The following is a 27,783-nucleotide window of genomic DNA, read 5'->3' as shown; positions in this document are numbered from 1 at the left end:
TGTTAAAGTTCTGTTGGTTTTGAAAGAGTATTTCGAAGAACAAATCTTTTTGTCTTTAAGAAACCAGAGTTAGAAGCCCCATGAGCAACACAGCAGCAGCCCTAGCATGGAAAGAGGTGTTATCAAGCGCTGTTATAACAAGGAAAGCATTAAGAGAGGGGAAAAGGAAGCCAAGGGGGCTCCTCCTTTTGCAACAGGGACTGGCCCATGTAAGCCATACTCTACCTCAGAAGCAGACAGGTGGAGGTCAGCATTATCGTAGCCCCTCAAAGGGGTACCTGCCTTGCTGTTTACCAACCAGGGTTTGTCATAACTGCGAGTGAAGTGATGCGGAGTCTGTGAAATGGAAAATCCAAAGAGAAATTGAGGGAGAGGGAGGGAAGGGGGAAGGGAGTGAAAGCAAAGGAGGGATGGGGCGGGGAGGGAGGTGTACAGGATGGAAGGAAAATAAAAACAGAAAAGTAAATAAACCCTAAAATAAAATAGAAAAACAAACCCAACAGGTAATGAAAGGAAACATACAAAATGGGCGACGAGATGAGAGTTACACAAGTAGGGGTTGTGCTCTGTGCCCACTGCCAACGTGGCCATCTCACCCAGGCCAAGCGCCGTGGGAGAAAAACTCTTAGGATCACAGAAGCCAAGAAAACAAGCCAGGGATGGCCCAAAAATTAAAATGAGACACAGACAGGTGTAATTTGGGGGAGGGGAGGGGAGGGGAAGAGGAACTCCGCCATTTCACTCTACCCACCTGGATGTGACAGCATTTCATTGTCATCGTGGGCAGAAATAAATGTTTGAGTGACCCTGAAAGTTCTGTCCTCTGTGGACAGGCCCCAATGGACACTCAGAGGCCTGTACTTGTCCTGGAGCAACTGAGTGACAGAAGCCATTTTTAATGGTTAAAGAAGCCCTCTCACCTTTGTCCCGCTTGCAGGTGTGGCTGGGGAGGAGGGCATCGAAGTGCAGCTGTGGTTGCTCTGGCTGGCGCTTGAGCTGGACCGCGTTGGGGAGGCTGCCCGAGAGGAGGGCTTTGACCTGCGCCCCCTGGACCGGAATGGCGCCATTCCCTGAGAAGCTCCCTCTGGGAGAATGAATTTCTCTCGAAGTTCAAGGTTAGTTCTTCCTCGAGCTGTAGGAAAGGAACCACCATAAAACATGAAGGAAAAAAAAGCCAAAGAAACCAGAGACTGAAATATAAACAGATGGCAAAGCCAGGCAAAGCCAGATGCTTCTAACTCCCTGGTGCAGGCTTGCTGGGGTGTGCTTTGGATTCTTTCCTCCTCCTTCCAGTTAATTTTCTGTGAGAGAGACCCCTTGGTCTTCTCACTTTGCTTCTCACCAGCAGCAGCTTAAAAGTCTCATGATAGAGAGGAAAAGTCTTCCTAGGAGGGGGAAGATCTAGGAGCATTCTGTAGCTCATATAGAAGCCCCCACCACAAACATCATTCAGAGCAGTGGTGTTTCAGCCTGCACCAGGGCAAGTCCATACACTTTTGAAAGGACTCAGATATGCAACCTCTAAGCACGTATAGACAGCGCCCGTCTCGTCTATACCACCAACGCCATCTATTACTCACATCCTTCTGTACAATCTGCTTTACAGGCTAGTGAAGGATCCTCTGGAGTGGGGGGAGTCTCCTTTACCCAGTCTCAGTTCAGCACCAAAGAATTCTGGAATAGCTTAGTCAGCAGAACATGAGACTCTTAATCTCAAGGTCGTGGGTTCAAGCCCCAGACTGAGCAAAAGATTCCTGCATTGCAGGGGTGAATAGATGACCCTTGGGTTTCCTCCCAACTCTACAATTCTATGACCCCCCCCCCCCAGCTGTGGGAAGCTTGCTGACCCAAAGCAGAGCTTGCTCAGCTGCTGGCACAGCACACTTAGCTAAGTTTATGTGGCAAGAGGTCTGGGAAACAAAGTGTCGTCCAAAGAGCTCTCAATTCATTTTCACCTGATTCTCAAGAAATGGAAGGAAATAAACCTGACTTAAAATTTGCAACCAGGATACAGGAACATAGGAAGCTGCTTTATATTGTGTCAGATCATTGATCCCCATAGCTTAGCATTGCGTACACTGACCGGCAGTGGCTCTCCATAATTTCTGGCAGGAGTCTCTTCCAGCCCTACCTGGAGATACCATCAGGGACTGAACCTAGCTAGGACCACCTGCGGGCAGAGCAGTTGCTCTCCCACTGAGATACACCCCTTCCCCAATTTTCAGTTTCCTTCCTCTGCAATTATACCACCTGCTTCATAGCAAAACAGCGAGCATATTCTTCAGTTTTACAGGAAAAACAGCAACAAACCTAACAAACAGATACACACAGCAAGGAGCAGTTTTGTTAAGTGAGCAAGGCACCATGCATAAAGCCTTGCCAGGCAGAAAAAGGGGCAGCTGGAGATTTCACACATTATCCACCCCAAGACAAGCAATTGCAGCTGCCAAGGGGACTTCCAGAGAGGGGCTTAGCTTGCAAACGAGCTATTGAGATACCGCAAGTGGGTTGTTGGTAACTGGGTTTATATATATATTTATCAGATTTTCCCCAGTAAGATCAAATTCAGAGTTGGTAAAAGCTGGCTTTTTGATGCTAACAATGTTGTGTGGACTCTGTAAAACACTTGCATGCATCAGGTGCGCTGATTCCATGATAAACCCCCATCTGGAAGCACCCCTAGGATTGCATCAGAACAATCTGCGGACGCCTAGCAGGAGTGCTCAAGAGCAGCACCAGGAACGGAAGAATCAGCAGTACCAAGAGGCAATCAAGAAACAAATCCTAGAGAAGCTTTCTTGAACCCTAGGCCCTCAGATGCTTTGAACTACAACTCCCATCAGCCCCATCTTTCATGGTGCATGCTAGCTGGGAATGATGAGTGTTATAGTCCAAAACATCTGGAAAGCACTGACTTGCGAAGACTATCCCAGATGTTTTACAACATGGCAGCATGCAGCCGCATTCAGACAAACTATCATAGGAGGGAAGGGGAAAATGGCCACCCAACAGCCACAGGCCAAAAGGAATAACCTGTCTTCAAAGGAAGGGGGCCCAGACTGCAGGCTGGAGGGTTGGGTGGGTAGCCATTCCCTCACAAGCCTCTAACATCAGCCTTTTGTCTTACAGAACACCATATTTACTTACAGGCAATTTCCAGGAGAAAAGGTAAATGATATAATAGAAAAGGGGAGGAATTTTTTTTGGGATTGAGGGAGATGCAGGCAAGGCAAGAAAGGAAGCTAGTCTGGTGTTGAACCAGGGCCCAAATCCCTGCTCCTCACTCGGGGCAAGCTGCTCTTGCTCAGCTGAACCCATCAAGGCGGCTGCGAGCATAAGCTGGTGCAGAGGATACATGTTGCAACCCCTGGGAAAAAGTGAATGGTGATTTCAGGGCCAATGTGACAGACAGGAACAAGATGAGGCAGGGGCTGTGAAGCCTACTCAACTTGCAGCTTTCAGCCCAAACCAGCCCCCCCCCAAAGGTCTTTGTCTGTCTCTCTGCCCCCACCCCATGCCCTTTACTACAGCAAAGTACTATTCTGGACCAGAGGGGATGATGGGGAAGATCAAGGCAGGTTAGAGAAGCAAAGCCATTCCCAACAAGTGGAGGAGTAGTAGTGAGAGGAAGCCAAGAAAAACCGCCAACCTATCGGAGACTGACTGGCAATCGAAGAGCTGGAATCAGAGCGTTTTATTTTACTTCCCGGGTGGTGAACTAGAATAAAGAAAATACATATATACAAAGAAAAGATAGAGAAGGAAAAATAAACAGCAGTGGGGGTCAAAGGGGAGGAGGAGGAGGAGGAAAAAGGCAAGGAGAAGTCTCTTACACGCTGGCTGGCATGCAGGGCAGCCATTTTAGAGGAAAAATGGAAAGGGTACGAGAAGAGAGCTCAGCCCACAGATGTGAAGAGGTGGGTGGGAGGGTGGGGGCTCTTATGGATTCTACTTCTCCCCCCCCCCCCGCAACATGTGAGTGTTACATAGGAAGTCCTAGTCAAGTACTTATTGGTACTTATGCTGACATTCAGGATGGACTAGGGTCTGCCCAAGATATCATGGTGTTTGCAACACAGAACCTCACTGGCACTTCTCTCCCACTCATCAACACAGGTCACCCACCTCAAGAAGTCCTTGGCTAGGCTGATCTTTTGACTGACCTCAAGAAGACTTCCTGCTGGGCTGGGCTGGGCTGGGCTGTGCTCCATGGGTGGTCCTGGCCCACTCACTTTTAATGGCAGACACCTCACAGCCTTACACTGGGGGAGGTTAAGAGCCCCAAGTTTGTTAAGAATCACTCTCCATTTCTTACCTCTGCAAGGATCGTTCTTCACTAAAAACTCATCCAGGGCCATCCATCCTCCACCAACGCGAACCATGACTGTGCTACGCAGGATACGGACCAGCCGCAGTTGCTGCGAATCGCCAAACTGTGGAGGGAGCAGCAGAGGGGGAAATGGTTTAGATGAGCACCCACAAAAGAGCCCCAAAGACACCTTGCAATTAAAAAAGAAAGGTGGCAGCACAGGGCCGCTTCAGGAGGGGGACTGCAGCAGGATGGGCTTTGACACTGGGGCCTCTCTCCTGAACCTACTAGCTGCTTTTAAGAAATATAATTTTTTAAATGTCTAAATGGGTTTATTATGGATGTTTATATTTTAAATGTTTGTATAACTGGTTTTCATGCTTTGTAAACCACTTAGAAGTCTATAAGCGGTATATGAATGAATAATGGTGATGATGATGATGTTAATAAAACCAGAGTGGATCCATTTTAATGCACTGCTAATTTAACTAAATGAAAATGAAGGAGGTGCACCCTTGTTTGCTGGAGCTACCTCAGCTCAGTGGCAGGGACCTGTTCTGTGCTCAAAAGACCCCATAGCCCATTCCTGGAAGCATTTCAGGTTAAAATGAATCAGCCAAGCAGTAGGTGATGGGAAAGGCCTTTTCTCTCTTCCTGCCAGAGACTGCCCTGGAGATCAACGGCTAGACAGTTGCTATGGACCAGGCTATGCTATGGACCAAAGAGGACTCAGGGTGAGGTAGTGCCCAAGAAATAACTCCTCTGCAGTGTTTGCACATCTATTGTGCTCCCTTAAAGGCTTGCCCATTTGTCTCTGGGCCAACTGTAACCATTGTGTTATGCAGAAGATGAAATAAAGCCAGAACTTCAAACTTTTGAGCAATTTCCCAACAAAGGACTTGGGGGTGTTGTTGTTTAGAGCATGGTTCGAATTCAGCCACATGCCAGTCTTGATACAGTTCATTTCTGGAGAGAGGACAACTGGAATTCACATGAAATTCAGTAACGGAATCCCACCAATCACTCATCAAAAAGGAGAGAAGCCCTTCACCAGATCTGAAGACCCATAAATTTCATGGTACATGACATCCCCACCACCACGCAGAAGAGTTAATTGCAGCAGCCAGAGATGTGCAAACCTGCAAAGTGGTAGCCTTAAGGATCAGAAATACATTTACTGAAATGACCACTAGCAGTATGACATCTCCACAATTTGAAGCCTTGACCAATGGACCAAACAGTATGTCCTGCCTCACTAGAAATCTGCTCTGCAAAGATCAGCATCCATAATGCAAACTGGAAATGCCAAGTGCTATATGAATCTTTTTCACTGCCCTTAATTGTCATCACCCTCATGGTAAAGTAGGTCATGTTTTACAGGTGAGGAATTTCCCATTTCTACATTACAAAGTGAGGGAAGGTAACTACAATCAGCTGCATGGACCTTCTCTCTGTTTTTGGCTCACCATCTGATTTTCTGAACAAGCAAGACTTTAACTGTGCTCTTTCCTACCAGTTCAAGGAAATTCAAGTCCTTTTTATAACGTTAGGCTTTGAGGGCTCATTTGAAGTAAAAACAGTCCACCCTGTCCAGCAAAATTGAGGCACTGAAGACATTAGTTTCCTACCATATTATCAACTGAGGGGCAGAACGTATCTCACAAAACAAGTTTAAAATGTATTTCTTCTCTGCATTGCTGAAACTCCCTCTGGAGTTATGATTTGGCTAAATATTATGCAGGAGGAAATGAGAAGCATTTTTTTTCATTTTATCTTCTTGAAGCCTCGAGTTATTTGACACGATCCATGCAGATGGCTTGAAGCTTTAGTGCTAATTATGGAAGGAAATTATCCAAATGGATTCAGTGCTTGCATTCCAAAAGCGGTGGAAAATTAATTGGAAGGCATCCAGATACTGGTATACAGAATACATTGCAAGAATTTCAACTCTGTGAAAGAGGCACAGAAGTTACACCTCCTGGAAGAACCAAGAGAACTAGGTATCCTGCTGGTATCTTGCTCTGATGTTACAGTGGAAGGACCAAACTTGTGAGGAGCTGCAAGAAAAATGTGTCTTCTTGCCTCAAGTATATTAGAAATCTGAAGGTACACAATGGAAATGATAATTAGCTCAATGAGCTTGCTATTCACATGCCTCAGGGGTATGGATTTGCATGCACAGTATGTTCTGCTCTATGTGCCCTTGGTCAGTTCTGGATATTTTATTTTTGTGGTTAACAGCATAGCCTCAGTTGCTAGTGATTGAAAATATCCATCAATCCCCCACCAGCAAAGTCATGTGGCAGGTTCTGAAATCATAGGATTATGCAGTGCTCAGCTCCAATGGGAATCCTTTCTCTACATCTCTCAGATATGTGGGACTATGGCTGAGCTTACAGAATCAAACTGTGATTGTGCTCTAATACATCTTATGGCTGAACAATGGGCTTCAGAGACTGGTTCAAGGGCTACAGCCTGGTTCAAGTTAAGCCAATTTGACTTAGCCAGTTTTGAGGCATTCAGTCCTGCCTGCACAGTTTTCCAGCTTAGTTGCACAAGAAGTCAAATATGAGTTATTTTAAAGCAGACTTTGCCAATATGGTGCTCTTCAGACAGTTTGGGCTGAAACTCTCATCAGTCCCAACTAGCACAATCGGGGTTGATTGGAGTCACAGTCCAAACCATCAGGAGGGCACAAAGTTGGCGAAGGCTGCTTCACTACCAAGAGTTTCAATTTTCTAAAAAAGTGTCTGGCACACAAAACACATGAAAGTTCCTCTGTGAGTGCTCATGTGTGTGTCTGTCACTATGGGTGCATTTGCACATTTGTAGCGTTGCTTCCATTCCATTCCTTGATCATTATGTCACTGTATACCAGAATCTTGGCTGTTAATACAGACAAGCTCTTACCACAGCATCCACACCAGCACAACCACCCATAGCAATGAAAATATCAGTTTGTAAAGGGACAACACATGCGATTCTTTTAAGGGAAACAATCTATAAAAGGATGTAGAGACAGCATTGCAAGGCACACTGTACCTGGTTGCCGAGGAAGAACTACAAAGGAGAAGAAAGTACAAATGAAAGAGAGAGAAGAGGGAGGGAGGGAGAGAGAGAGAGAGAGGGAACAAAAAACATTGAGCAGCATTAACAGAGCATCACTATGAAAAATGTCTTGTTAACCACAAGTACCACTGATGTGTATACTCAACATTACTCAGCATGCTAAATGTCACATTTTGGTACTTCCCTTTTATACATATTTATATTAACAAAGCAAGCCAAAGATCTTGTACACTTTAAAAATGTGACAAGGGTCAGTGCTGGTTATTTTACACACTCCGCTCTTGTGCTAAATTCAGGGCAAGCTCAAGACATTTTGCCAACCCAAGTGATAATTATAACCCCCACTTTGTTCCTTAAAAATGCAGCCACCAAGAAGTGGCTGCTCAGATTGTTTGCACCTCAGCTAAAATTGCACACAGTTCAGGCACATGGGGAAGCTAAGCTAGATGGCTCTATTGCCAGTGGAAGACTCTGAGAACTTGAGACAAAAACAGAAGCAGCACAGAAGTTGCCCATGAGCATTTTCAGAAGGACTATGTTTAAATCTCAGAGGAACACACAGGGCTGGAAAGTAAAACAGGCAAAAGGAAACACTAACTGCCCCGCCCCCCCGTCAATCATGGAGTTGCCTGCCACAAAATGAAATGGGGGTCCACAATAAAATTGGAGAACTTTTTTTTTAACCCTTTACAATGAAACCATCAGGCTGCCAGAAGAACCCCAAACTGTCAATGCAAGCAAAGCCCCCTTCAGCTTACCCGGTATTTGTTCTCTCCAATCTGCTCCACTTGGAATCTCTTTGCGCATTTACACTGAGCCACCTGCCTGGTCACCTGTTGGGTAGAAAGAAAAGAAGACATTCCATTAGGCTAAACTACAGGAAAGCTCTCCAACTGGTTTGAAAGTTTTTTTGTTTTTACTTTAAGACAGTCCCTACCGAAAAACCACAAAGGGCAAAAGGTGGGCAGTACTGTCCCAATTTATCTTTATCACAACCCTGTGAGGATAGGAAGATTAGTGGTGACTGGACTATGGCTGTTTTGGTGAGCTTCATGGTTGAATAGGAGGGATTTTAACTCAAGACCCCAGTGGAACAAGTCTGAGGGTCTACTTATTGCACCACACTACCTTCCCCAGATAAGATTCAAAATCCCGTTCTACTATATATTTTAAAGATTTATATCCCTCCTGTCATCACAAATGATCTTAGGGTGGGTTGCAAGAAGTTAAAATACAACATAGCAATAAAATACAATTATCACCATGAAAACAACTCCCACTGTTTTTATAGCAACTCTCTGGAACTCTGCAGCTACATATGTAAAATGTAGAAGGCCTGGAGAAGGAGGAGGAAGGTCTCCAGCAGGCCTAGGAATTTAACAAAGGTTGGCACCAGCTGAACTTTAGAGTAGAGGGGGTTCCACACCTGGATGTTACTGCATTGGCAAAGTCTCTCACTTCTTGACTCAAATTCTCGCTCTCATGAATTTTGATTCCTTGACTTTTTACATGCAAAAGAGATGTGACAGCCCTGAGCAAATGAAGGCTGGCACTTGTGACTATTATGATTATTCTTATGGCACTATCCATGCAAGTGGTGCTTTGCAAAGTATGAGAAAACAGGTCCCTTTCTCAAGGTGCCTACAAGCTAGAAAATAAGTAACAAGGGAGGATAGCAGAAAAAAAAATGTGGGGCTATTGAATTAGGGCATGGAGACCAGGTAGAGGTTTTGCCAAAGGCTTTCTGGAAGAGGTGGGCTTTAAAGGGAGGGGGGCAGGAAGATTAAGCAGGCATCCTTCCACAACTTACTGCACCAACTGCATCCTAGGTGCTTGCAGAGCAGTGTGAGATTGAAACAGCTTAACTATCTCCATAGCTCCTGGATCCCTGCTGCCTTATCAAAATGTCTTACCTCATCCTCAATTTTGTCTGCATCTGTTGTTGGCCGATAAGCATCTTTGTTAGGGTGCAGAGCAGCTACAAACTCATAATAGTCAATGTAACCATCCCCATCACGGTCAAAGATGTCAGCTACCGCAGTCATCTCCAATTTAGTAGTGGGGAATTCTGAATGGGAGAGAACAAATGGAAACTCCATTACCGATCTCAAATGCAAGATTTGTCAGACATCTTTGATAGGCAGTGACTGGCCTAAGGTCACCTAGTGAGCTTTACAGCTGAGTGGGGATTTGAACCCTGGTCTCCCAGCTCCTAGTCCGACACTCTAACCACTATTACTTTTATTACAGTTTTTACACTATACTGCACCACAATGGCTCTTCTTGCAGGCAGGGTTGTTTGCTTGACACTAAGCAGGAATTGCTTCCTGCTTCTCAATCTGGGGAAAAAACTAAGTCTGCAGGTAAAGGTAGCTGAAAGCGTTTTAAGCATTAAAAGAGTTAGGGGGCTTACTGGATGCCAGGATGCCATCAATGAACTCCTGCCGGGTGATTTTCCCATCTTGGTCTTTGTCAATCCGCCGGAAGAAGTCCATCACACGTGACTTCTTGTGGTTCATCCAGCGCATGTACTTCTTCCGCCATACATCAAAGTCAAAGTTTGCAAACTCTTTCAACTGGAGAAGGGAAGAGGAAAGGGTGTTTCACATCTCACTTGGAAAGAGGACCCACAAATATTTACATCTCCTAAGATGCAGGAGGCAACAGCACAGCTCTCTCTTCTCTCAAAGTGTAGGATTTGCCTGGTTGACACTAAACTCACCAAAATAAGGAAGGGGTACAGTGGGCTGTGCATTTAGCCCTGGCCCCTCACATCTTTAGGGTGAATGTTTCTATTTGGAGAAGCCATCTAATGGCTTCCTGTGCAACTGAGAATCCTGTTTTACCAGGGCTCTTAATTGTGCACCAAGGGAAAGGGGCCAAGAGCAATTGCATGGATTTGGGGTGGACTAAAAGTATGCCCTGCCAGTTCCCATCCCATTTTCTTCTTCGTCTTTTAGTGAGTAATGCCTGAACAGGGCTATGGAAGACTGGAAAAGTTGGACCTGGTTCCCCGAAAGCAGCGTGGTTGGGAGGAAAGCAGTCAAGATACAAATTCCACACTTGCCTCTTTGCCCTGCTATCCATTTTGGGCACTGCTGCTGTTGTACTTTGCATTACCTGTTTTACCTCAGTGGTATTACCTTCGCTAATTATCTAGCTGGTATTATCAAATTGTAAATGACTGTGAACTCATATATGAATAGAGGCACAGAAATAGTAATTATTATTATAGTGGCATAGAATAAATTAAAAACCAGTCATTTTTCTAGCTTACACAAGACAAAACAATCATGAAGTGGTTTAGCTGCTAGACTACCAAGATATTGCTCTCCTTTTTAGGGGGCAGGGATAGGTGAGGCCCCTGCCTAGGCTTGCTCACCCCAACAAGCACATCCCACAGCACCAAGAGGGAAACAGGAAATGTGGTGAAGACTTGCAGACCCTGAAAAGCAGCCTTAAAGCAGGGCCAGTTTGGGAAAGGAAATGAGAAAGCAGTTTGCCTTCCCCTGCTCCAGCCTCACTGCACTCACCTCCTTTCCCCAAAGGGAGATGGAAAGGCTATATACAAGCTTCCACCCACCAACTTTCCTTTGAAGGGAAAGTGAGGTGCACCATCAAGAAAACCAGGAAGCTACAGTTCCTGTAGCTGGAAACTGGTAGGAGCACCTTCGTTTTGCTCCCAACAGGAAGAGAGCTCTGTACAGAACCCCTGGAAGCCGGGCCTTTGGGAGAACTGCTACACCATCATGACCCAGCTTCTCTCAGCTGGAGCTTTGCTTTCCGTGCTGGGAAGGGGTTCCCTGTGCACAAGAAAAAGGGAAAGTGGTTACCTCTTCCAGCCGATCCAGGGCATCGTTGAGCTTGCGTTGCCGCTCGAGCGCCAGCAACCACACCTGCTGCCAGCGGGCTGAAAGCTGGTTGATGCGCGGGTTCTTTGCTTCCGACTGGGAGAGAATTGGCATTGGGGGTGGGGCTGTCTGGTTCAGGGATTTTCCTGAGAGGAAAAAAGACAGGGACAGGGAGGAAACAAAGCAGAAATTGAGCGAAGGGGCGTAATGAAAAAATTATGGGGAAGGGGCACAGGAAGAGAGGCAGGAACTAAATGCTGAGCTCTCCTCCTGCAGATGAAACTGGAAACTTCACTAAGATCATATCAACTCACAGGAACCCTGCAGTCTGCATGGGGCGTTTGAAGACAGGGACAGGTAGCAGGTTTCCTGACAAGGGCTGTGTTTCCTTGGGGGCCACATGCTGATTGTGGGCAGGGCTAAAGCCAGTGGTAGGCGGAGCCACCTCTCTTTCTCTCTACCACCCCGCCCCCACTGCTCTCTCATGCCTCTTCCTACCCTGCCCAGCAGGCTGCTGGGACAGACTCCTGAGGCCTGAAATGATTGCATACCAAGGGCTTATGAAACTAGGCCAAAGGCTGCCCATCCTGGTCCAAGGAGGTGCAGAAAATCACCACAAGCTTGCATCTGAGCCAAGGCACATCAGAGCTACAGCCCAGACTTTTGTTTTAAAGACTGGTCTCAGCCATGGAATATGTAGCAGTAGCATCAGTAATTATCATAATAAAAGTAATAATCATAATGCCGATGATGGGAGTGTTCCTGAGCACATATACAGTACTTATTTCTTCATCAAGCCCCAGTTCAAGATGCTTTTTATTAGTGTTTAAAGCCCTAAATGAATTAGGCCCGAAATATTTAAAATTTGCCCAAAGGGTTGCCAACATACTATTGCTTCGGGATTTCTCAATGAAAGGTCCATGAGCAGGCTCTGTGGCTTTCCTCTTGTATGTTTTTGTGACGCGATCCACATCTGGCTGCTTTCGGGTCATTACTTCCATAAAGGACTGGAAAATGCAGTAGGAAGGATGATTAGAGGTAGAAGAAGAGTGCAGCATTTTGTTACTATGCAACTAAATGTTGTCCTTTTGCTAATGTAAGCAGTCCTATCCCCAAACAACTCAAAGCACCTTTGGCTGATTAACATCTGATACACTTTTAAATGTGTTGCGGGAGGGGGGATTATTGGTTTGTTTTTGCTCTTATTTTTGTTATGCAGTGTGTGTTTTTTATATTGTATTTTCTATTTTATTGTATCTTTATGTTGTGAATTGCCCTGAGATCTACAGGTAAAAGGCCATACACAAGTACATGATACATAAATATTTATCACATTTATATTCTTTCCTATTTAACCCTACAACAACCCTGTGAGGTAGGTTAGGCTACCCGAGTGGGGATTTGAACCATCATCTCCCAGGCCCTAGCCCAAACACTCTAACCACTACACCAGATTGGCTCTTGTTCTTATTCAGTCTCCTCTTTGGATAGTAACATTTCACCAGCCGTTGCCCATGTACCTTCAAGCATATCTTTGCCACCATAGGGATTAGGAACTTAGTACCTCACTCTCAAAATTAAGCACCAAATTCTTAGGAACCCAAATCTTGCATCTAATGCCACATTGTTTGTTCTTACATGACACTGCTAAATCAGTCTTCCCTCCAGCTGTTTTGGACTGCAACTCCCATCAACCCCAGCCAACGTGGCCATTTTGAACTACAACTCTCATCAGCCTCAACCAGCGCAGCTGCTGGGAGTCCAAAACATCTGCAGCAGCAGGTTAGGGAAAGCTCCTCTGCGCCAAGGCTGGGGCTAATGGGAGCTGTAGTGTGAAAGGCTGGGCTAGATGTCAAAAGAAAAGAGGGTGAGCCAGGACTGGGGGTGGGGGCACCAGTCAGAGTGCCTCTAAGCAGTAGGAGTTGAAGGGGAAGACAATGACCCTTCATTCTGCTCTAAGCTTACAGGCACGTGGAGTCCTACTCCATGGCAAAACCAAAGCAGTGCAAGCTCACACACAGGAAGAATGAAGTCAGGTGCTTTGTTTCACTTTAAAGCCACTGTGAACAACTTTCTCAAACACACAGCATGCTCTTTTCTGGAAGGTGGCAGAGAGGGAGCCAACCAGGGCAGGGTTACCTGGTGCTCTGCAATGAGGGCTTTGACCTGGTCAATGTTCTGCGGCATTGGCTCTTGGTCCCTCTGAATCAGCGTTGTCTCAGCCCACTGAATCCATGCCAGGAGCTCCTCCAGCAGCTCTGCATTGGCCACCAGCTCCGAGAGGGCTGCTTCAAGCCGCTGCTGGTGTTGCTTTGCCCATGTGAGAACCTGGCAGAGGAGAAAAGCAGGGAGGGTAGTTGGCAGCAAACGAGAGGTATCTCTGCAGGGAGGGAAGGCAGCGGAATGGAGTGGCATGTCTTTCCGGGTTACTCGCATGCACCTTCCCTTGCCTAAGCATCTTCTTCACTTTTGCATTCCCCTTCTCTAGCTCACCTGGATCTTGTGTTTTACCCTGCAAGCTCTACAACCTACTAACACTACGAACTTAGGGCACCAAGAGCGAACTTGTACTAATGGTGCCAATGATAAAATAGTCTAGAATCTAGATTAAGGGAGAAGACTTAAAAATGTTTTAAGCTGAAGTTGGAGGGAGTATACAGAAAAAATATTAAGGGTATGCTGTATGTTCTTATGCAATTATCATATTATGTTTATTCACAAGCTACTCCGAAAAGGTTCATTCAAAAAGTGGAGTAATTTTTTTTCATTTAAATAAATAAAAAGCTCTTGCTTGTTCCAAAAATAAAATCAAAACAAAAGCGCCTCTACCTAAGCATTTTAGGAACTGCAGTGAATTTATACATTCTGTAGCTGGCTCCTCTCATCTCAGTAGCCAGCATTGTCATGAACCTTCTAAGATATCACAGCAGCTGAAGCAAGGTGGGAAGGGGATTCAAAATGCATTATTATTCTTATACAGTCATAGAATTATTAAGTCTCTCAGCTCCATTCCTGCTGGCAGCAGCTGCTGAGAGGCAGAGCAAAGGCCTCTGTGACTCACTTCTTCAAACCGAGCTCGGATGATGGTGATCCAGTGCTTGATGGTGGTGATGCAGTCTGGGTGGCAAACAGCCAAGATGACCTCCCCCATCCCCACAGCGGAGTTCACATCCAGCCTTTTCTCTTCGACTTTCTTCATGAACTCCTGCAGCAAAGGGCAAAGGCACAACAGCTCAGCCTGGCTGCCTGGCAATCCACTCAGACTCCCGCCTTTCCCCTCTTCTGAACAGCTACCCACCTTGTGGACATCGATGAGTGACTGCAGCGCTTCTGCGTCGTCAGGCAAAGCTCCCCGGAAGCGGAGGGTCTGCTCAGCTTCAGAGAGCCACTCCAGCAGAAGATGGACAGCAGTCCGAAACTCTTCTGCCTGGAAAGGAGAAACAGCACCAGTGAACCCTTCCCCGTGGAGCAAAGGCCTTTTGAGTTGCCGTACAGCAGGGATGGGAAACTCTTCTCAGCCTAAGGGCCACTTTCCTTCACAGGGAACTTTCTGGGGTAGGGGGACACACACCAGTGGTGGGCAAAAGGAGTGGAGCAATAGATACAACAGAGTCACAGGGCTGGTATGGACCAAAGAGATGTGCAAGTTGCAGATGATGCCACCCTGCTCCCGTCTCTCACCTGCTTCAGGGCCTCCTCCAACCGAGTTTGCTTCAGGACAGACATCTTGCAGACGGTGTCCCAGCGGTTGCTTAGCTCTTGCAGCTGCACTTTCACCCACGTTGTGTCATCACGGCTGTTCTCAATAAGTTCCCGGCCTGAGCGCTTGAGAACCGTGACGGTGCCTGTTCGCTTGCCAAGCTCCTTCTGGAAGACCTATCAAGGGGAACAGAGCATAGTTGCACTCTCTTTCTCCAAGCTCTCCACCCCTGTAAAGAGCACTAAGTTTGTTTTTTGATAGTTATCTGGAGACCTGTAAACCCAATCTTGGACCTTTTGCAAGTATATTTTCATTAAAAGGCAGTTTGGTTCTAATGGCCTTGCACTTTTCAAACTCTGGAGGTATTAACTGCTCTCATTTTTTAATTACGTTCCAAATGATATTTTAAACATTTTCATGCGTTATTGTATTATATTTGTATTCTTTTATATTAGATGCCCTGGGCTCCCTTTGGGATGAAGGGTGAGATGTAAAACTTAGAAACTCAAGTACATTTTGACAGGGACTCCAGTTCACTGCCTTAGTCCACAACACATTGAGGCTTACACAGTGTGAAGTGGCTTCCAAATGGATGGCTCTGTCCCTCAGCAGCCATTACCTTGTGAGCATCCATTAAATTCATGACCAGGTCCAGGTCCCCATGGACAGGCAGGTCTTCGGCCAGCTGGGGCTCCACCTTGTACAGCCAGTCAACCAGAGCTTGCAATGCATCCATGAACTGGCCAGAGAACAGAAGGGCCTCTTCCAGTTTGTGCTGCCTGTAAAAATGAAAAATGCAGGGGTGAGTGGGTGTTGCAGTTTCCCCTCAATTGGCCACCTCCTTGGGCACCATAATAAATGTAGCGTAATCACAGCCTTAGGCACACCTTAAAAAAAAATGGTGTGTTAAGGTGTTTTATTTATTAAAACAAATTACATGGTGTTGCATTTAAAAATCATAAAGCAGTGTACAGCACAATGTAAAAATTACAATAAAACCAAGAACTACACAATGATAATAATAAAGAGGGGGGAAATCCAAAGCAAATACATTAAGAACAGACTAGTGTGGATTACCAGCAAGGGCCTGGGAGAATCCAGTAGCATCCACAGCAAATCCAGCAGGAACCTAGCTAAGGCCCCTGCACTGCTCTGACTGGATGTGCAGTCAGTATACAAACTGGTCAAATATAGGTCTTGATGCTGATAAATGCCCCTCACACCCTATCCAAATAGGTGACTTAAAGCTGGCTTCTAACACCCCCCTGTAGGACCTGCAGGCACCTCAAATTACTACAGGATGTTACCTGTTAGGAAGCCCTTTCAGGCACTCACCTTTCCACTGATTTGCCACAGACAGTGTCCCACTTGTCACGGACTTCCCCAAGGAGATGGTCCAGGCTCTGGTTGTCATCTGGGAACTGAGCTTTTTCTTTCAGGGCCCGTCCTGTCCGGATCGTGGTATCATAAACAGGCTGCTTGCCACCCAGGGTTTTTTGGAACTCCTGATTTTCCCAAGTAAACCCGCCCAAAACATATGTTGAGAATGAGGCCAGTGACTACAGATAATTTCACAAGAAGCAAAGGAACTGTTTCACATGCAGTTCTAACCTTGTGCTTAGAGAGCTGCAGTTTGATCTTGTCGGGATCATTTGAAATTTCAAGCTCAGAATCCAGGAGATTTTCTGCATCTTCTAACCAGTCAACCAGCTTCTTCCAAGCTTCATGGAACTATGAAGATTATTTTTTTCCATTTAATTTATTATTAGAATTCACATGCCTCTCCAACTCCACTACTCACTGCCAATTTTCACCTACCCCCACCCCCTAACACCTGATCCACATTTCATACTTTTGCAAACAATGCCTAATACGCCAATGGCCCTCAATGAGCCCAAGAGGAACAGAAGTATTTTGTAGCTCTGAGCTGATGCCCTTTGTGCCTCCCTGGCTTCTAGCCTACAAAGGATTGTTCCTCACCTGCTTTGCCCGCTTCCTGGCATCGTCCAGAGCCCGCCCTCTTTCCACTGACCGCTGGACGACCTTCTCCCAGCGTGACTGGACACTGACCAGGAGGTTCTTGATCAAGACCACATCCTGCTTCTGGCTGAGAAACTTCAGCTGGTTTCCACTTTGGTCTAGGCCAATTATCTGGTCCCGGTGGGCGTTCACTTCATTGGCAAACACCTGACAAGGAAAAAATGAAGGCTACTCTCCTGGGTCTCTTAGGCACCACATAATGCAGGGAAGGCCATTTGGGATGGAGGTTTTGTTCCAAGGTGAGATGGCACAAAGCTCAACTGTAGTCACTACGGCTGGCAAGGGAGTCCCAAGACTAGGCTGGGGCCTGCCATGGCCACAGATTGACTGGGTAGCCATGAGTGAGCCACATACACACACAACCTCCAGTTCCCTACCTGCAACAAATGAATAATCTGACCCATCTCACAAGCCCCATCACTTGTTTTAGGGAACTACAGTGGTACCTCGGGTTACATACGCTTCAGGTTACATACGCTTCAGGTTACAGACTCCGCTAACCCAGAACTAGTACCTCAGATTAAGAACGTTGCTTCAGGATGAGAACAGAAATCGTGTTTCGGCGGCATGGCGGCAGCAGGAGGCCCCATTAGCTAAAGTGGTGCTTCAGGTTAAGAACAGTTTCAGGTTAAGAACGGACCTCCGGAAAGAAAATAAGTACTTAACCCGAGGTACCACTGTAGTAAAGGCCTGGGGTTGTAGTCAACTAACTTTTACTCAAACTAGACCCCATTGAAATTAATGGCCTTGACTAACTTAGGCCCACTAGTTCCAATAGGTGTACTCTGCATACAAGTTAGTAGAATACAACTGATAGTTATTTTTTATTAACTGATTTTAAGTCACATTTTTAATATTACAGATTATTAATTTGTTAATGCTTCATACTTTATGATTGTGTGTGTACACGTACACACACACACGGCTGTGCTACTGCCACTTGCCAATGCCTCCTTGCTTTAGACATCCTCCGAACCCTCCTATTCATACTGCCTGCCTCACACCAAAGTTGCTGTTGCAACCTCAGTGGAAGAGGCAAAGAAGAGGGCAGTGGTGGGTGGTAGCAGAGTGGGATGGTTGCTGGGAAGCTGCCCTGCCTTGCCCACTTCTAGGCAGCTCGCCTGGGGTGCCCACCTGCCTCTGTTTCTCTCTTTCCTCCGTTGGTGCTGAAATGGCATCATTGGTGTTAGGCAAGCAGCAGCAAAAGAGCAGGAGTTTGGGGGGAGCTACCCCAGCTTGTCCTGACAGTTCCTCCACGACTTAGCTGGACCATAGAAACTTCCCTCTTCTGCTTCCCTTCTTCTCAACCGCCAATGCCCAGCAGCTCTCAGAAATCTGCAATCATGCTGTAGTTCACAGTGCCACCTACTGGCAGCCAAGCAAACTGCAGCATGATGACAGCCTTCCTCTTTATTATATGTTAATATCTATCTATCTTGCAGTTTCAAAAACTTGGTTATTTGAAAACACCTATGATGGAATATTTCCCTGATTTAATTTTAAAGTCTTTCCTTATTTGGCTGCTATACCTAGGCATTGTTTATTGTTGTTCTTGTGGAAGTGCTTATTGTCTATTCTTGCTGTGGACAGAAGATATTATCTAGCTCTTATTTTATTTCTCAAGTTTCGAGCATTTGTGACTATGATACAATTATAGAACCTTAATTGAATTCTCTCAATACTCCACAGCTATTTTAAATAATTAAGTTTTTCTCTACCTTTTGGCAGCTTCACTATTCAAGTCAGATAGCTCCCCCCAGCCTCCCTCAGTGCACACATGCACACCCAGGTGAGCATCATTACCTTGTGATCTTCTATCTGTGAGAGCACTGTGTTGAACATGAGGCTGGGTGGAGGAGCAACATTCAAGCTCTGCTCTGCAAGGGTGAGCCAGTTGATGAAATCTTGCAGGGAATTTTGGAACTCGGTTGCCAAGCTGAGAGCCTCTTCCAACTTGGACTGAGTTTTAAAAGAAGGGGGAGGAAAAGCAGCAGAATGAGCACAAAAGGCAGAAAGAAAGGAGCACCAGCCAAAGTTCACAAATGCTGGATTCTGAGACAAAGACCACAATTGTGTAATAAATGAGAGACTCCTTCTAGGCTGGACCTTCTCAGTCCAACCAATGAACGTGACTTGCATATTAACAGGTCACATTTCAAATGTTGATAACTCTTCCCCTTCATCCAAGCCATTCTGGAGCCAGGTTCTCTTCCAACAAAAAGCATCAGAACAAGAAGAGACCACATACTGGGGGGGGGGGGGGGAAGCCAATGTGGTGCCCTCTGGATGCTGCTGCACCACAGCGTCCATCATCCTTGACCATTGACCATGCTGGCTGGGGCTCATGGGGGCTGGGAGCCCGAGAACAGCCGGAAGGCACCACATTAGCTTCCCCTGCTCTATGGGACCATCACAATTTACCAATAATGGAATTGTGAAACAGCTGGATTAAAACCAAAGCAAGGTTCTCTCTTCACTCCCTTTTCAAACACACACCTCTTTAATACCACCTCAAGTCCCAAGAGTTCCTCTGTATGAAGCTCCACATGCGCAGAGCCTCGCTTTCCTGCGCAAGCTAGGGATTGTGTGGAATTCACACAAGAGTCCCCTGCTCTGCACCATGCAAATGTGAGTACAGTGATTTGGTGATGGTACACCCCCATCCCTCCTAGCACATTACCTTTCTCTCCTCCATCTTCATACTGACGAGGCCCCACTTCTGCTCCAAGAGAGCCACACTTTGCTCTGTCTTTGATCCAGACCCAGAATCATCACGGCTCAGGAGCATCAGCCTCCCTTTAGCCAGGAGCTGGCTGTAGACCTCCTCGTTGGCTTTGAACTGGGCATAGAGCTCCTGCACAACACAGAGGCATCGTAAACAAGGGATGCTTTGCAGGACAAATTTTCCTGACATGGGGGTTCACGGGGCATAGGCACAGTTGTGTGTGAAGATTGCTTCTGCGGTTTGCCAGGTGCACTTGTCTCTGGGGGTTGTCTGCCAATTCCAGCTTCTCAGGGCCAACGCTTCATGTTACTCTAAGCATGTGGTGTGCAGCTACGCCTACAGGTTTTCATTATCTAATTACAGGGATGGGAAATCCCTAATCTGATCAAGACCACAATCGCTGGGAAGGGGGAAGGAGGTCTACCCCACCCAGTCATGATCTGGACAAAAATCACCCTTCTCGCTTGTGGCTTCAAAACTTAGGGGGAAGGTTCCCACTGGTGAATAATCTTTACACCTGACTGTGCACATATTTTTCTCTGTGACATCCTTACATGTAAAAACTTCACCTTTGTGGTCCAGGGTTGCCAATGCCAGCTGATAGCTGAGTGACTGCAACAACCTGGAACATCCACAAGTACCTTAGGTAGATATAGCTGTGCACTGTAAGCTGGAATGTAGCTAACCAAGCCTTCCCCCATTCCTTTTTCTCTGCCGCTTTCCCTTTTAGGTATTTCATGTCCCACCTGTGATGCACATTATCCTTCCCTCCCATATTAAGGGGCCATTCATTCCAGGCACCAGTTCAGCCATCACAACTTACCATGTGGGCATTCAGTTGCTCTCGAGCAGTCTCTGGCAGCCCACCTGTCGGTTTGGAGGCAGACAGCTGGTTCTCCATCCTCGTGAGCCAGAGGAGGAAGTCTTCAATTTCACCATGGAAACCTTGAGCCTGCAAGGGAACACAAAGCACATGCTGGACTGAAGGGCACAAGCAATTCATTCTGATGGTTTCGGAAACCTCAGCGGGAGGTACCAGGATTTTTAAAACCAAAAGCACAGGAATAGAGGTACAGTGGTGCCTCGCAAGATGAAATTAATCTGTTCCGTGAGGCTCTTCGTATAGCGGTTTTTTTGTCTTGCGAAGCAAGCCCATTGAGAGCTTAGCGGATTAGCGCTATTAGCAGTTTAGCAGCTTTTAGCGGATCATCTGATAAGCGGCTTATCAGCGGATCAGCTGATAAGCGGTTTAGCGGCTTAGGAAAAGGGGGGGGAAGGGGGGAACCCGCAGGAACTCGCAAGACATTTCGTCTTGCGAAGCAAGCCCATAGGGAAATTTGTTTTGCGAAGCGCCTCCAAAACGGAAAACCCTTTTGTCTAGCGGGTTTTCCGTCTTGCGAGGCGTTCGTCTTGCGGGGCACCACTGTAGTGACATTAAAAAAGCAAAACCAAAGTGCTTAGGTTCAAATCCCAGCCTATTTCTAGCCATCCTCTTCTAGCCTAGCTCCCAGAAGAGAAGCTTTCCCAAAAAGACTCTGGCTCAAAGAACGAATCATCTCCAAAGTGAGGAAGTGGCTGAGAAAGACTCATCTGTACACCCAAACAAGTCCAGCCACAGAGCAAGTCTTGGTGGACAATCACCTGAACACACAAAGGGATAAATAAATAACCAGGAAGAGGGGCAGCACACACAAGCCCCCCCCATCCCCTCCCCCAGGGGCCCCAGCTGCTCTTCACAACTCCTTTAACTTGTATATTTAACAAGAGAGTTCTATCCCATCCTTCATTCCCCCCCAAATAGTCAGAATGGTTTACCAAAAACAAAAATAATATGAAAACATAATGTCAACTTGTGCACTGAAGATTCAGTTATTCTTATAGGGAAAACTTCAATTTGTGATAAGGTCTGAAGTGGTTTGTTTTTTAAATAATTGGTAATTAACTTGCTTAGAAACCCCCTGCAATTGGAAGCCTTCCTTTTTGTAGGGAGACCCACAGAAACCCTACAGACCTTTGTGCTCATTATGGGACGTGCCCCCACCTTCCCCACTCCCATCTCAACCTTCTGTGTGTTCAGGTGCATGCCTGAATGTGGCTCCTTTGAAATGTTGGGTGAGGAATGCAGGGAATGAGAGGGCTCTGAAGAGCACCCACCGCCCGTCTAACTAGGGAGGCCGGACTCTCTTCCCAGCTGACCTGCTGAAGGGTCATCTGCAGCTGCTGCTCTCGCTCCTCTGTCTTCTGCAGCACCGACTCCCAGCATGAATTCATTGTCTCCAGGCGGTTCCGGAGACTGCTGGCATCATCCCCTGCGCTGGATTCCAAGAGCTCATTGCCAGCCTTGTTGACTGTCTCCACTGTGGACTGATGGGCCAGCACATCATTCTTCAGCACCTAGTGTGGTGTTGCAGGTGGAGAAGAGGAAATACTTTAGGGCCCTTGCAAGCCTCTGTGGCACTAGCAAAGGATGGTGGACCCAAGTTCAGCCCCTGTCAATCAGCATGGCTGGAGTCTCCTGCATTTTGGTTTCGGTGTACAAACTCAGGAAGCAAAGCACATGAGACGAGGCTTCCTGGATATTCTCACAAAACACTCTCAGCATCAGCAGCAAGTTACTGGCAATAACTGACCAAATGTGGCCTGGCAAGCCCAAGCAAACAACCCCAGCTAGAGGAAAGGCTGTGGCTCAGTGGCAAGGCACCTGCTTTGCATGCACCCAGTGCCAGGCTGCATCTCTGGTATCTCCAGGTAGGGCTGGCAAAGACACTTTCTGACATCCTGGGGAACTGCTGCCAGTCAGGGTAGACAATGCTGAGTGAGATAAACCAATTGTCATGAGTCCCATGGAGACATCTTGGCAGAGTTTGTTGGCATGGAATGGCAGTGTGGACCCTGATTCTGGGGAGTGGCTCAGTGGGCCAGAAAGTGGGTTGTTGGGAGAAAGAACCATCTCAGAATCATCAGGCATTCCAAGTGTCAGGGGAGTGACTCCTCCTCCTGCCAGTGATGCACTCCCTTCCCCGGGGAACTGCCGGCTCAGATTGGACTGTGAACAGACAGCATCCAGCCACCCCATGCCCAAGGACATCACTTGTGCCAATATGAGCAGACCCAGCCTTCTCATAGAAGTGCTTGTTTGCTTGCCCAGCCTTGTGGCTTGGGACAGGACCTACACAAATGACTGTGCCCAGCCAGCTCTTCAGAAGGGGACCCCAGGGGGACATGTCACATGTTGGGACAACATCTTCACTTATGCATAGCCATGAACCCCACAGCCCCTTTTAACCACTTATCTACACTCATCTCAAGTCTGGGTCCTGCTGCTCTGAGAGCCAGCATTGTGTCCGTAAGTAGGAGCCAGGACACCAAGGGTCTACCTCACTGTAAAGCAGCTTCCAGTGTCATCCGTTGATGCTGCTCTCATAATATTCCCAGCCCTTCCCTCAAAGCAAGCCTCCGATTGAGCTATAATGGCACAGCTGCAGTGACAGCCCAGAAAGATGAAGATTCCTGGGGCAGGACACGGAGGAGGGGGCACTTTTGTCATCCAAAAGCTCTGCAGTGGCCCAAGGACAGAAAGGACAGAAAGGAGCTGACTTAACCAGATCTTTGGCCCATGCAGCCATGCACTGCATTTAGCAGCAGCTCTCTAAGGTCTCAAGGAAATTTTGTGAGCCCAGTCACTAGAGATGGGCCAGGACCTTAACCTGAGAACAGACACATTCTGCTGCCAAGCTAGACTCCTCTCATTGAAGGACAGAAACAGGGACCTCTTTGCAAAAAGCAATCTGCAAGTATTACTACTACTACTACTACTACAAAATTTGTATATCGTCCTTCATCCATAGATTTCAGGGTGGTTCACAATATAAAACCCCTTCCCTCATACTTACATGGTGCTTAGCTAATTCCACCTCAATGACTTTTGGGTCACCATTGATGGGCCTCTGGGCATCCAGCAGCTCTTCGGTGTGGGTCAGCCAGGCCATCAGCTCAGCCAGCGCATGTTGGAACTGGCCAAGGGCCAAGAGGGCACCTTCTAGCTTGTGCTGTTTGTAGACAAGGTGAGAAGAGGAATTTCTTTTAAGAAAACAAGGTTAGGTGTGTGTATATTTGTTTTATAGGATTTTTAAAATCCCGTTTTTCTATGCACCAAGGAGGAGCACTTAAGGTTGCAGTACTTTAAATATAGTGCAAAGTATACCAAAAACAGGCAAATAAAAATAAAACAGGGAGACAGAAGGCAAGCAAAACATTGTCTTAAGCAAGAAAAAACGTGCTTAATAGATGACAAAAGACCATCAGCACAGAAACTGCACAAATCTCTAGCACTCCAGTAGGCAATGGGACACGCAGTGGAGGGCCTGCCCAGGCCCAAGGAGGAAGCAGCAGTGGCAGCCCTCAAGGTAACCTGGTTTGAGACCCTTTGGGGCTTCAAAAGGTGATAAGCAGCCCCTTTCATTGAACCTACGCCATCTTCAGATGGAGCAAGAGCTTTAAAGGCTTTACCCACACCTCAGGCCCTGGCAGTTCACCCACCATACCTGTCGATGGGCTATTTTCTCATTCAGGTTTTCCCACAGATGCTTCAGCTCCGTCAGAGGCTCCCGGATGATGTCTCGGTCTGTCTCATCCATGGCTTTTTTGAGCATGAGCCCTCCCTGGTGATTCAGTTTCTCCATCTCGATCTGCTGCTGGTAAACTTCCATTTTAAATTCCTGCCAAGAAGGAGAAAGCAGGGAGTTTCACGCTCAGGACTGTGACTGATGATTTATTTAAAGAATTTATAAACCGCCCACCATTTGAAAATACCACAGTGCACAAACACACGCACCTTCATCTCGTTCAGCTGCTCTTTGACGGTGTTGAGATCCGTCCCCACAGGGGGCATGTTGCAGAGTTTGATCACTGTGTTGTCCAGCCAGTCAAACATGGCCTGAAAAGGGAGCAGGCCCACAAATGAAGGGAGACCCAGCCAGCTACCACCCAGAGGCGCAGCGTTGTGGCCTCCATGAAGAGAGTTCATAACCCTTTCCCTCAGCCTCTCCTCTTTCTCACAGGCTCAACTACTCCTCTGAGATGCCTGGCCCTTAATACAAAACAACCCTGCCGGGTCAGACCAAAGATCCATGTCCAGCCTGGTATCCTGTTCCTAACAGTGGAAAGCTGACAGGCAAGGTTTGGATCATCCCCTGCTGCTTCTCCCCAGGATCAGCTACTCTAAGGTAGACTGCCCTTATACACAGAGGCTCCATTTACAATTATTATAATAGAATCAGGCCTAAATTACATGAAGCAAGGTCTTTTCTGTAGTGGTGCCTGGTTGTGAAACTCTCTCACCTCAGGTGTGCAGATTGCTACAACTTTGCTGGGATTCCACTACCAGGTTGAAACATACCTGCTCTCTCTCTGGCCTTTGGAAGAATTTAGCTAGTCTGTCCAAGGTCTAAGTACAATTCTGAGATGCTGTCATTTTTGACTAATAATTTATAACTGGTTTCAACAGCAGTTATGTTCCTATTGTTTTACTGATGTCTTCACCAACCTGGTGCTCTCTAGATGTTTTGAACAATAACTCCCACTAGCTCTCAATCAGTGCCAATGGGAGCTGGAGGGCACCAGGTTTGCAAAGGCTGGTGTATAAGAACCTTTAATCAATAAACTAAAATGACACTGGCCCTCCCACCCTCCAAGAATCTGGTGTTCCTCCGACTACTCTGTGATGTTTATGCATTAAGCCTGGCACTACAATGAAAGATGCTCAGAATTAAGAGCCAGAATCCATTTCAGGCAGTAGCTAGACATGATCCCTGCTTTCCTTAGGAAGCACCATGGCTCAGTGGCAGAGCAGCTGCTTTTCATGCAGAAGGACCCTGGCTCAATCCCTGGTGGCATCTCCAGGTAGGGTTGGGAGGGCCTTCCTGCTTGAAATCCTAGGGAGCCAGTGTGGATGGACCAATGGTCTGGTAAAGCATCTCCCTTGCCTCTGCGCCTTCCCCACCCCTGCACATCACCTCCACCTCCACCCGTTGTCACCTGCAGCGTGTCCTGGTACTGCACTGCTGACTGCATGGCCTCCTCCAGCCGCTCCAGCCGCTCCTTCCAGGTTTTGTTCAGGTTCTCCCAGGCACCGTTCATCTGCAAAAGCAAGGAGAGATCATTGGGGGCTGAGCGTCTTGTCAGTGTGGGAGCCAGTTCGGCAGCACCGTGCGCAGGGTTGGATTCAGACAGGGGAGCCCCAGGCACCAAGCCCTGGTCAGCCCTGGAGCTCATCACATGTGCCTTTCTTTATTCAACTGACTCTCATGCCTGCCAAGTGGCAGCCCAGACTATTGCCTGCTTTTCAGGAATCTGTAAAGGAACCTTTTTGGGGGGGGAGAGTGCCCTGGGCTACCTGTCCCCTGCCTGCTCCAATATCCCATTTGCAGCACAGGTAAGCTAAGCTGGAGAACACACTTGCTAAGTATGGGTGGTGTATTGATGCCCCCGATTCACTTTGCAGGATCCCTGCCTTCCTGGCCTCCCAATCTGACAACAAAGTGAGAACAGCAGCAAAGTTCTACTGCAGACATGTCTCTTCATCAGACTGAGGAACTTTCAGCAGTCCTCTGTGCCATAGGCTGGTTTCTACACACACTCACATGCCCCTCTCCATCCAGGCAAACAAGAGGCATGATCAGGGTTCAAGGACATGCCTCTAGCAAGGCAGCAGCACTCAAGGAGGGTGTGACACCAGGCTGGTGAGAGGATGTGTGACTGAGGAAGGGTGTGTGACTTGGGGAGAGGTCCAATGGTCAGAGAGAGAGAGAGAGGCCCAGGGGCCACAATCTACCCACCTCATCTATGCTTTTCTTCACTTCTGGTTTTTCTGTCTCACCGCAGGCAAAGATCAGGTCAGTCCCAAGAATCCGGATGAACTCCAGTTCTTCATGCAAACTGTCCGTTTCCTCCTTGATTGTCTGCAGGATTAAGGTCACCACAGTGGTTGATGTTTTATTAGCAAGCACTGCTCCAAAATGGCATCTGGGTTGCCAGAGTGACTCACAACACACATTTATAAGCCATCTTGTTTATTAAATTGCGCTTCTAATCAGAGATTAAATTTCTAAAGAAAAAAGGCAGGAAGCTCAGGCAGCAGCACACGTACCTTGCTATAACAATATGCAAGGCAGTTGCCAAAGCTGCTAAATGCAGAGATTTTAAAGAACGAACAGCAGAAATCTGTTCTGCTTTTAAATAGGATTATTTGAATCATTTTCACCTTGGGAGGCTTTCTATTTATTATAGGTGAGCGTATTATTCCATGCCTTGCGCAGCAGGCCATTCCGTTTGCTTACCGCAGAAATATTTGCCTTTGCCATCCTTACCTCTGCTGCTTCAACCTGCTGTTTGATGATGGATGGGTCAATCCCCGGACTCTCCAAGTCATGGACAATGTCCTGTGTGTCTCGGATGGTGGTCAGGAGGGCAGCCATGTCATACCAAAATTTCTCTGCCAGTTCTAAGACATCCAGGAATTTAATTTCACGTTCCTCGGCCCGGGCTTTGATGTCTTCCCAGAAAAACACCATTTGGTCTAATTTATCCTGGATTTCTGAAATGGAGGAAACATCACAAACCAAAATAATGAGAATCTCTTTCAGTCAGGGGTGGAAATCCTTCTAATACCACAGAACACATGGACTATAATAATTAGCATGACAAAAAACCGAAAGGAGTGATGACAGTTCGAATCCCCCTGACCTTTGGCTGCCAGGTCCTTGTCTGCACCTTGCGACCGTCCAATCAGCTCCTCCCCGCGGCGTTTCAAGGCCTCAAAGGACGGCTGCAGCTTCTCCAGCTCCATGGTGGCATTTTTGTTGTCGCCAATGCACTCTCGGATCTTCTCAACCTCAGCTGGGATCAGTGGAGGCATTCGCAGGCGGGAGGAGAGGGACTCCAGAGTCTCCAGCATGGGCTCAATCTTGTCATGGAACTGAGCAGGAAGAAGGAGGAGGCTTAGCAAGGGCACGACTGAGAAGCTGCACTGAACAGCCACAGGAATCTACAGGCCCTTCAAAAAGGCGCAGCAGAAGCAGCGCCTGTTGCA

The 27,783-nt window shown here is 47.1% G+C and overlaps 1 protein-coding gene and 2 long non-coding RNA genes across 19 annotated transcripts in view; 2 read left to right on the top strand and 1 right to left on the bottom strand.

Moving 5' to 3' along the window:
- The window catches only part of LOC309346580, a 28,088-nt gene extending 7,577 nt beyond the window's left edge, over nt 1-20,511 (top strand). Inside the window, exons 2-3 of the long non-coding RNA XR_014158683.1 lie at nt 18,698-18,758; nt 20,425-20,511. This is a non-coding gene — a long non-coding RNA (uncharacterized lncRNA). The remainder of the gene's footprint in view (nt 1-18,697; nt 18,759-20,424) is intronic.
- The window catches only part of MACF1 (microtubule actin crosslinking factor 1), a 300,044-nt gene that overhangs the window by 4,515 nt on the left and 267,746 nt on the right, over nt 1-27,783 (bottom strand). For 8 of the 16 annotated variants that reach the window (XM_081870354.1, XM_081870341.1, XM_081870342.1 and 5 more), the window contains 29 exons: nt 27,438-27,669; nt 27,062-27,288; nt 26,531-26,653; nt 25,731-25,832; nt 24,529-24,630; nt 24,239-24,412; nt 23,588-23,743; nt 21,891-22,088; nt 20,518-20,646; nt 19,650-19,823; nt 18,773-18,928; nt 16,910-17,116; nt 16,541-16,660; nt 16,265-16,434; nt 15,549-15,708; nt 14,911-15,105; nt 14,528-14,656; nt 14,291-14,434; nt 13,369-13,557; nt 12,119-12,236; nt 11,212-11,375; nt 9,792-9,954; nt 9,292-9,446; nt 8,137-8,211; nt 7,352-7,369; nt 4,316-4,433; nt 3,650-3,718; nt 921-1,132; nt 226-336 (listed from right to left, as the gene is read on the bottom strand). In XM_081870354.1, coding sequence (XP_081726480.1) covers nt 226-336; nt 921-1,132; nt 3,650-3,718; nt 4,316-4,433; nt 7,352-7,369; nt 8,137-8,211; nt 9,292-9,446; nt 9,792-9,954; nt 11,212-11,375; nt 12,119-12,236; nt 13,369-13,557; nt 14,291-14,434; nt 14,528-14,656; nt 14,911-15,105; nt 15,549-15,708; nt 16,265-16,434; nt 16,541-16,660; nt 16,910-17,116; nt 18,773-18,928; nt 19,650-19,823; nt 20,518-20,646; nt 21,891-22,088; nt 23,588-23,743; nt 24,239-24,412; nt 24,529-24,630; nt 25,731-25,832; nt 26,531-26,653; nt 27,062-27,288; nt 27,438-27,669 — 4,290 coding nt within the window. The remainder of the gene's footprint in view (nt 1-225; nt 337-920; nt 1,133-3,649; nt 3,719-4,315; nt 4,434-7,351; nt 7,370-8,136; nt 8,212-9,291; nt 9,447-9,791; nt 9,955-11,211; nt 11,376-12,118; nt 12,237-13,368; nt 13,558-14,290; nt 14,435-14,527; nt 14,657-14,910; nt 15,106-15,548; nt 15,709-16,264; nt 16,435-16,540; nt 16,661-16,909; nt 17,117-18,772; nt 18,929-19,649; nt 19,824-20,517; nt 20,647-21,890; nt 22,089-23,587; nt 23,744-24,238; nt 24,413-24,528; nt 24,631-25,730; nt 25,833-26,530; nt 26,654-27,061; nt 27,289-27,437; nt 27,670-27,783) is intronic. The other 8 variants (XM_081870345.1, XM_081870343.1, XM_081870348.1 and 5 more) reach the window with 5 other exon arrangements.
- Nucleotides 979-3,670, top strand: LOC309346581. 2 transcript variants are annotated; one of them, XR_014158684.1, is made up of 3 exons: nt 979-1,115; nt 3,130-3,168; nt 3,531-3,670. It is a non-coding gene; the product is annotated as an uncharacterized lncRNA (long non-coding RNA). The 2 variants fall into 2 exon arrangements; XR_014158685.1 differs by lacking the exon at nt 3,531-3,670 and having other exon boundaries at nt 3,130-3,474.

The sequence above is a fragment of the Podarcis erhardii genome (genome assembly GCF_964252035.2).
Source record: "Podarcis erhardii genome assembly, chromosome: 7".
Lineage (NCBI taxonomy): Eukaryota > Metazoa > Chordata > Lepidosauria > Squamata > Lacertidae > Podarcis > Podarcis erhardii.
Note: the sequence above shows the minus strand (reverse complement) of the source record. Positions and strands in the feature narration are given on the sequence as shown.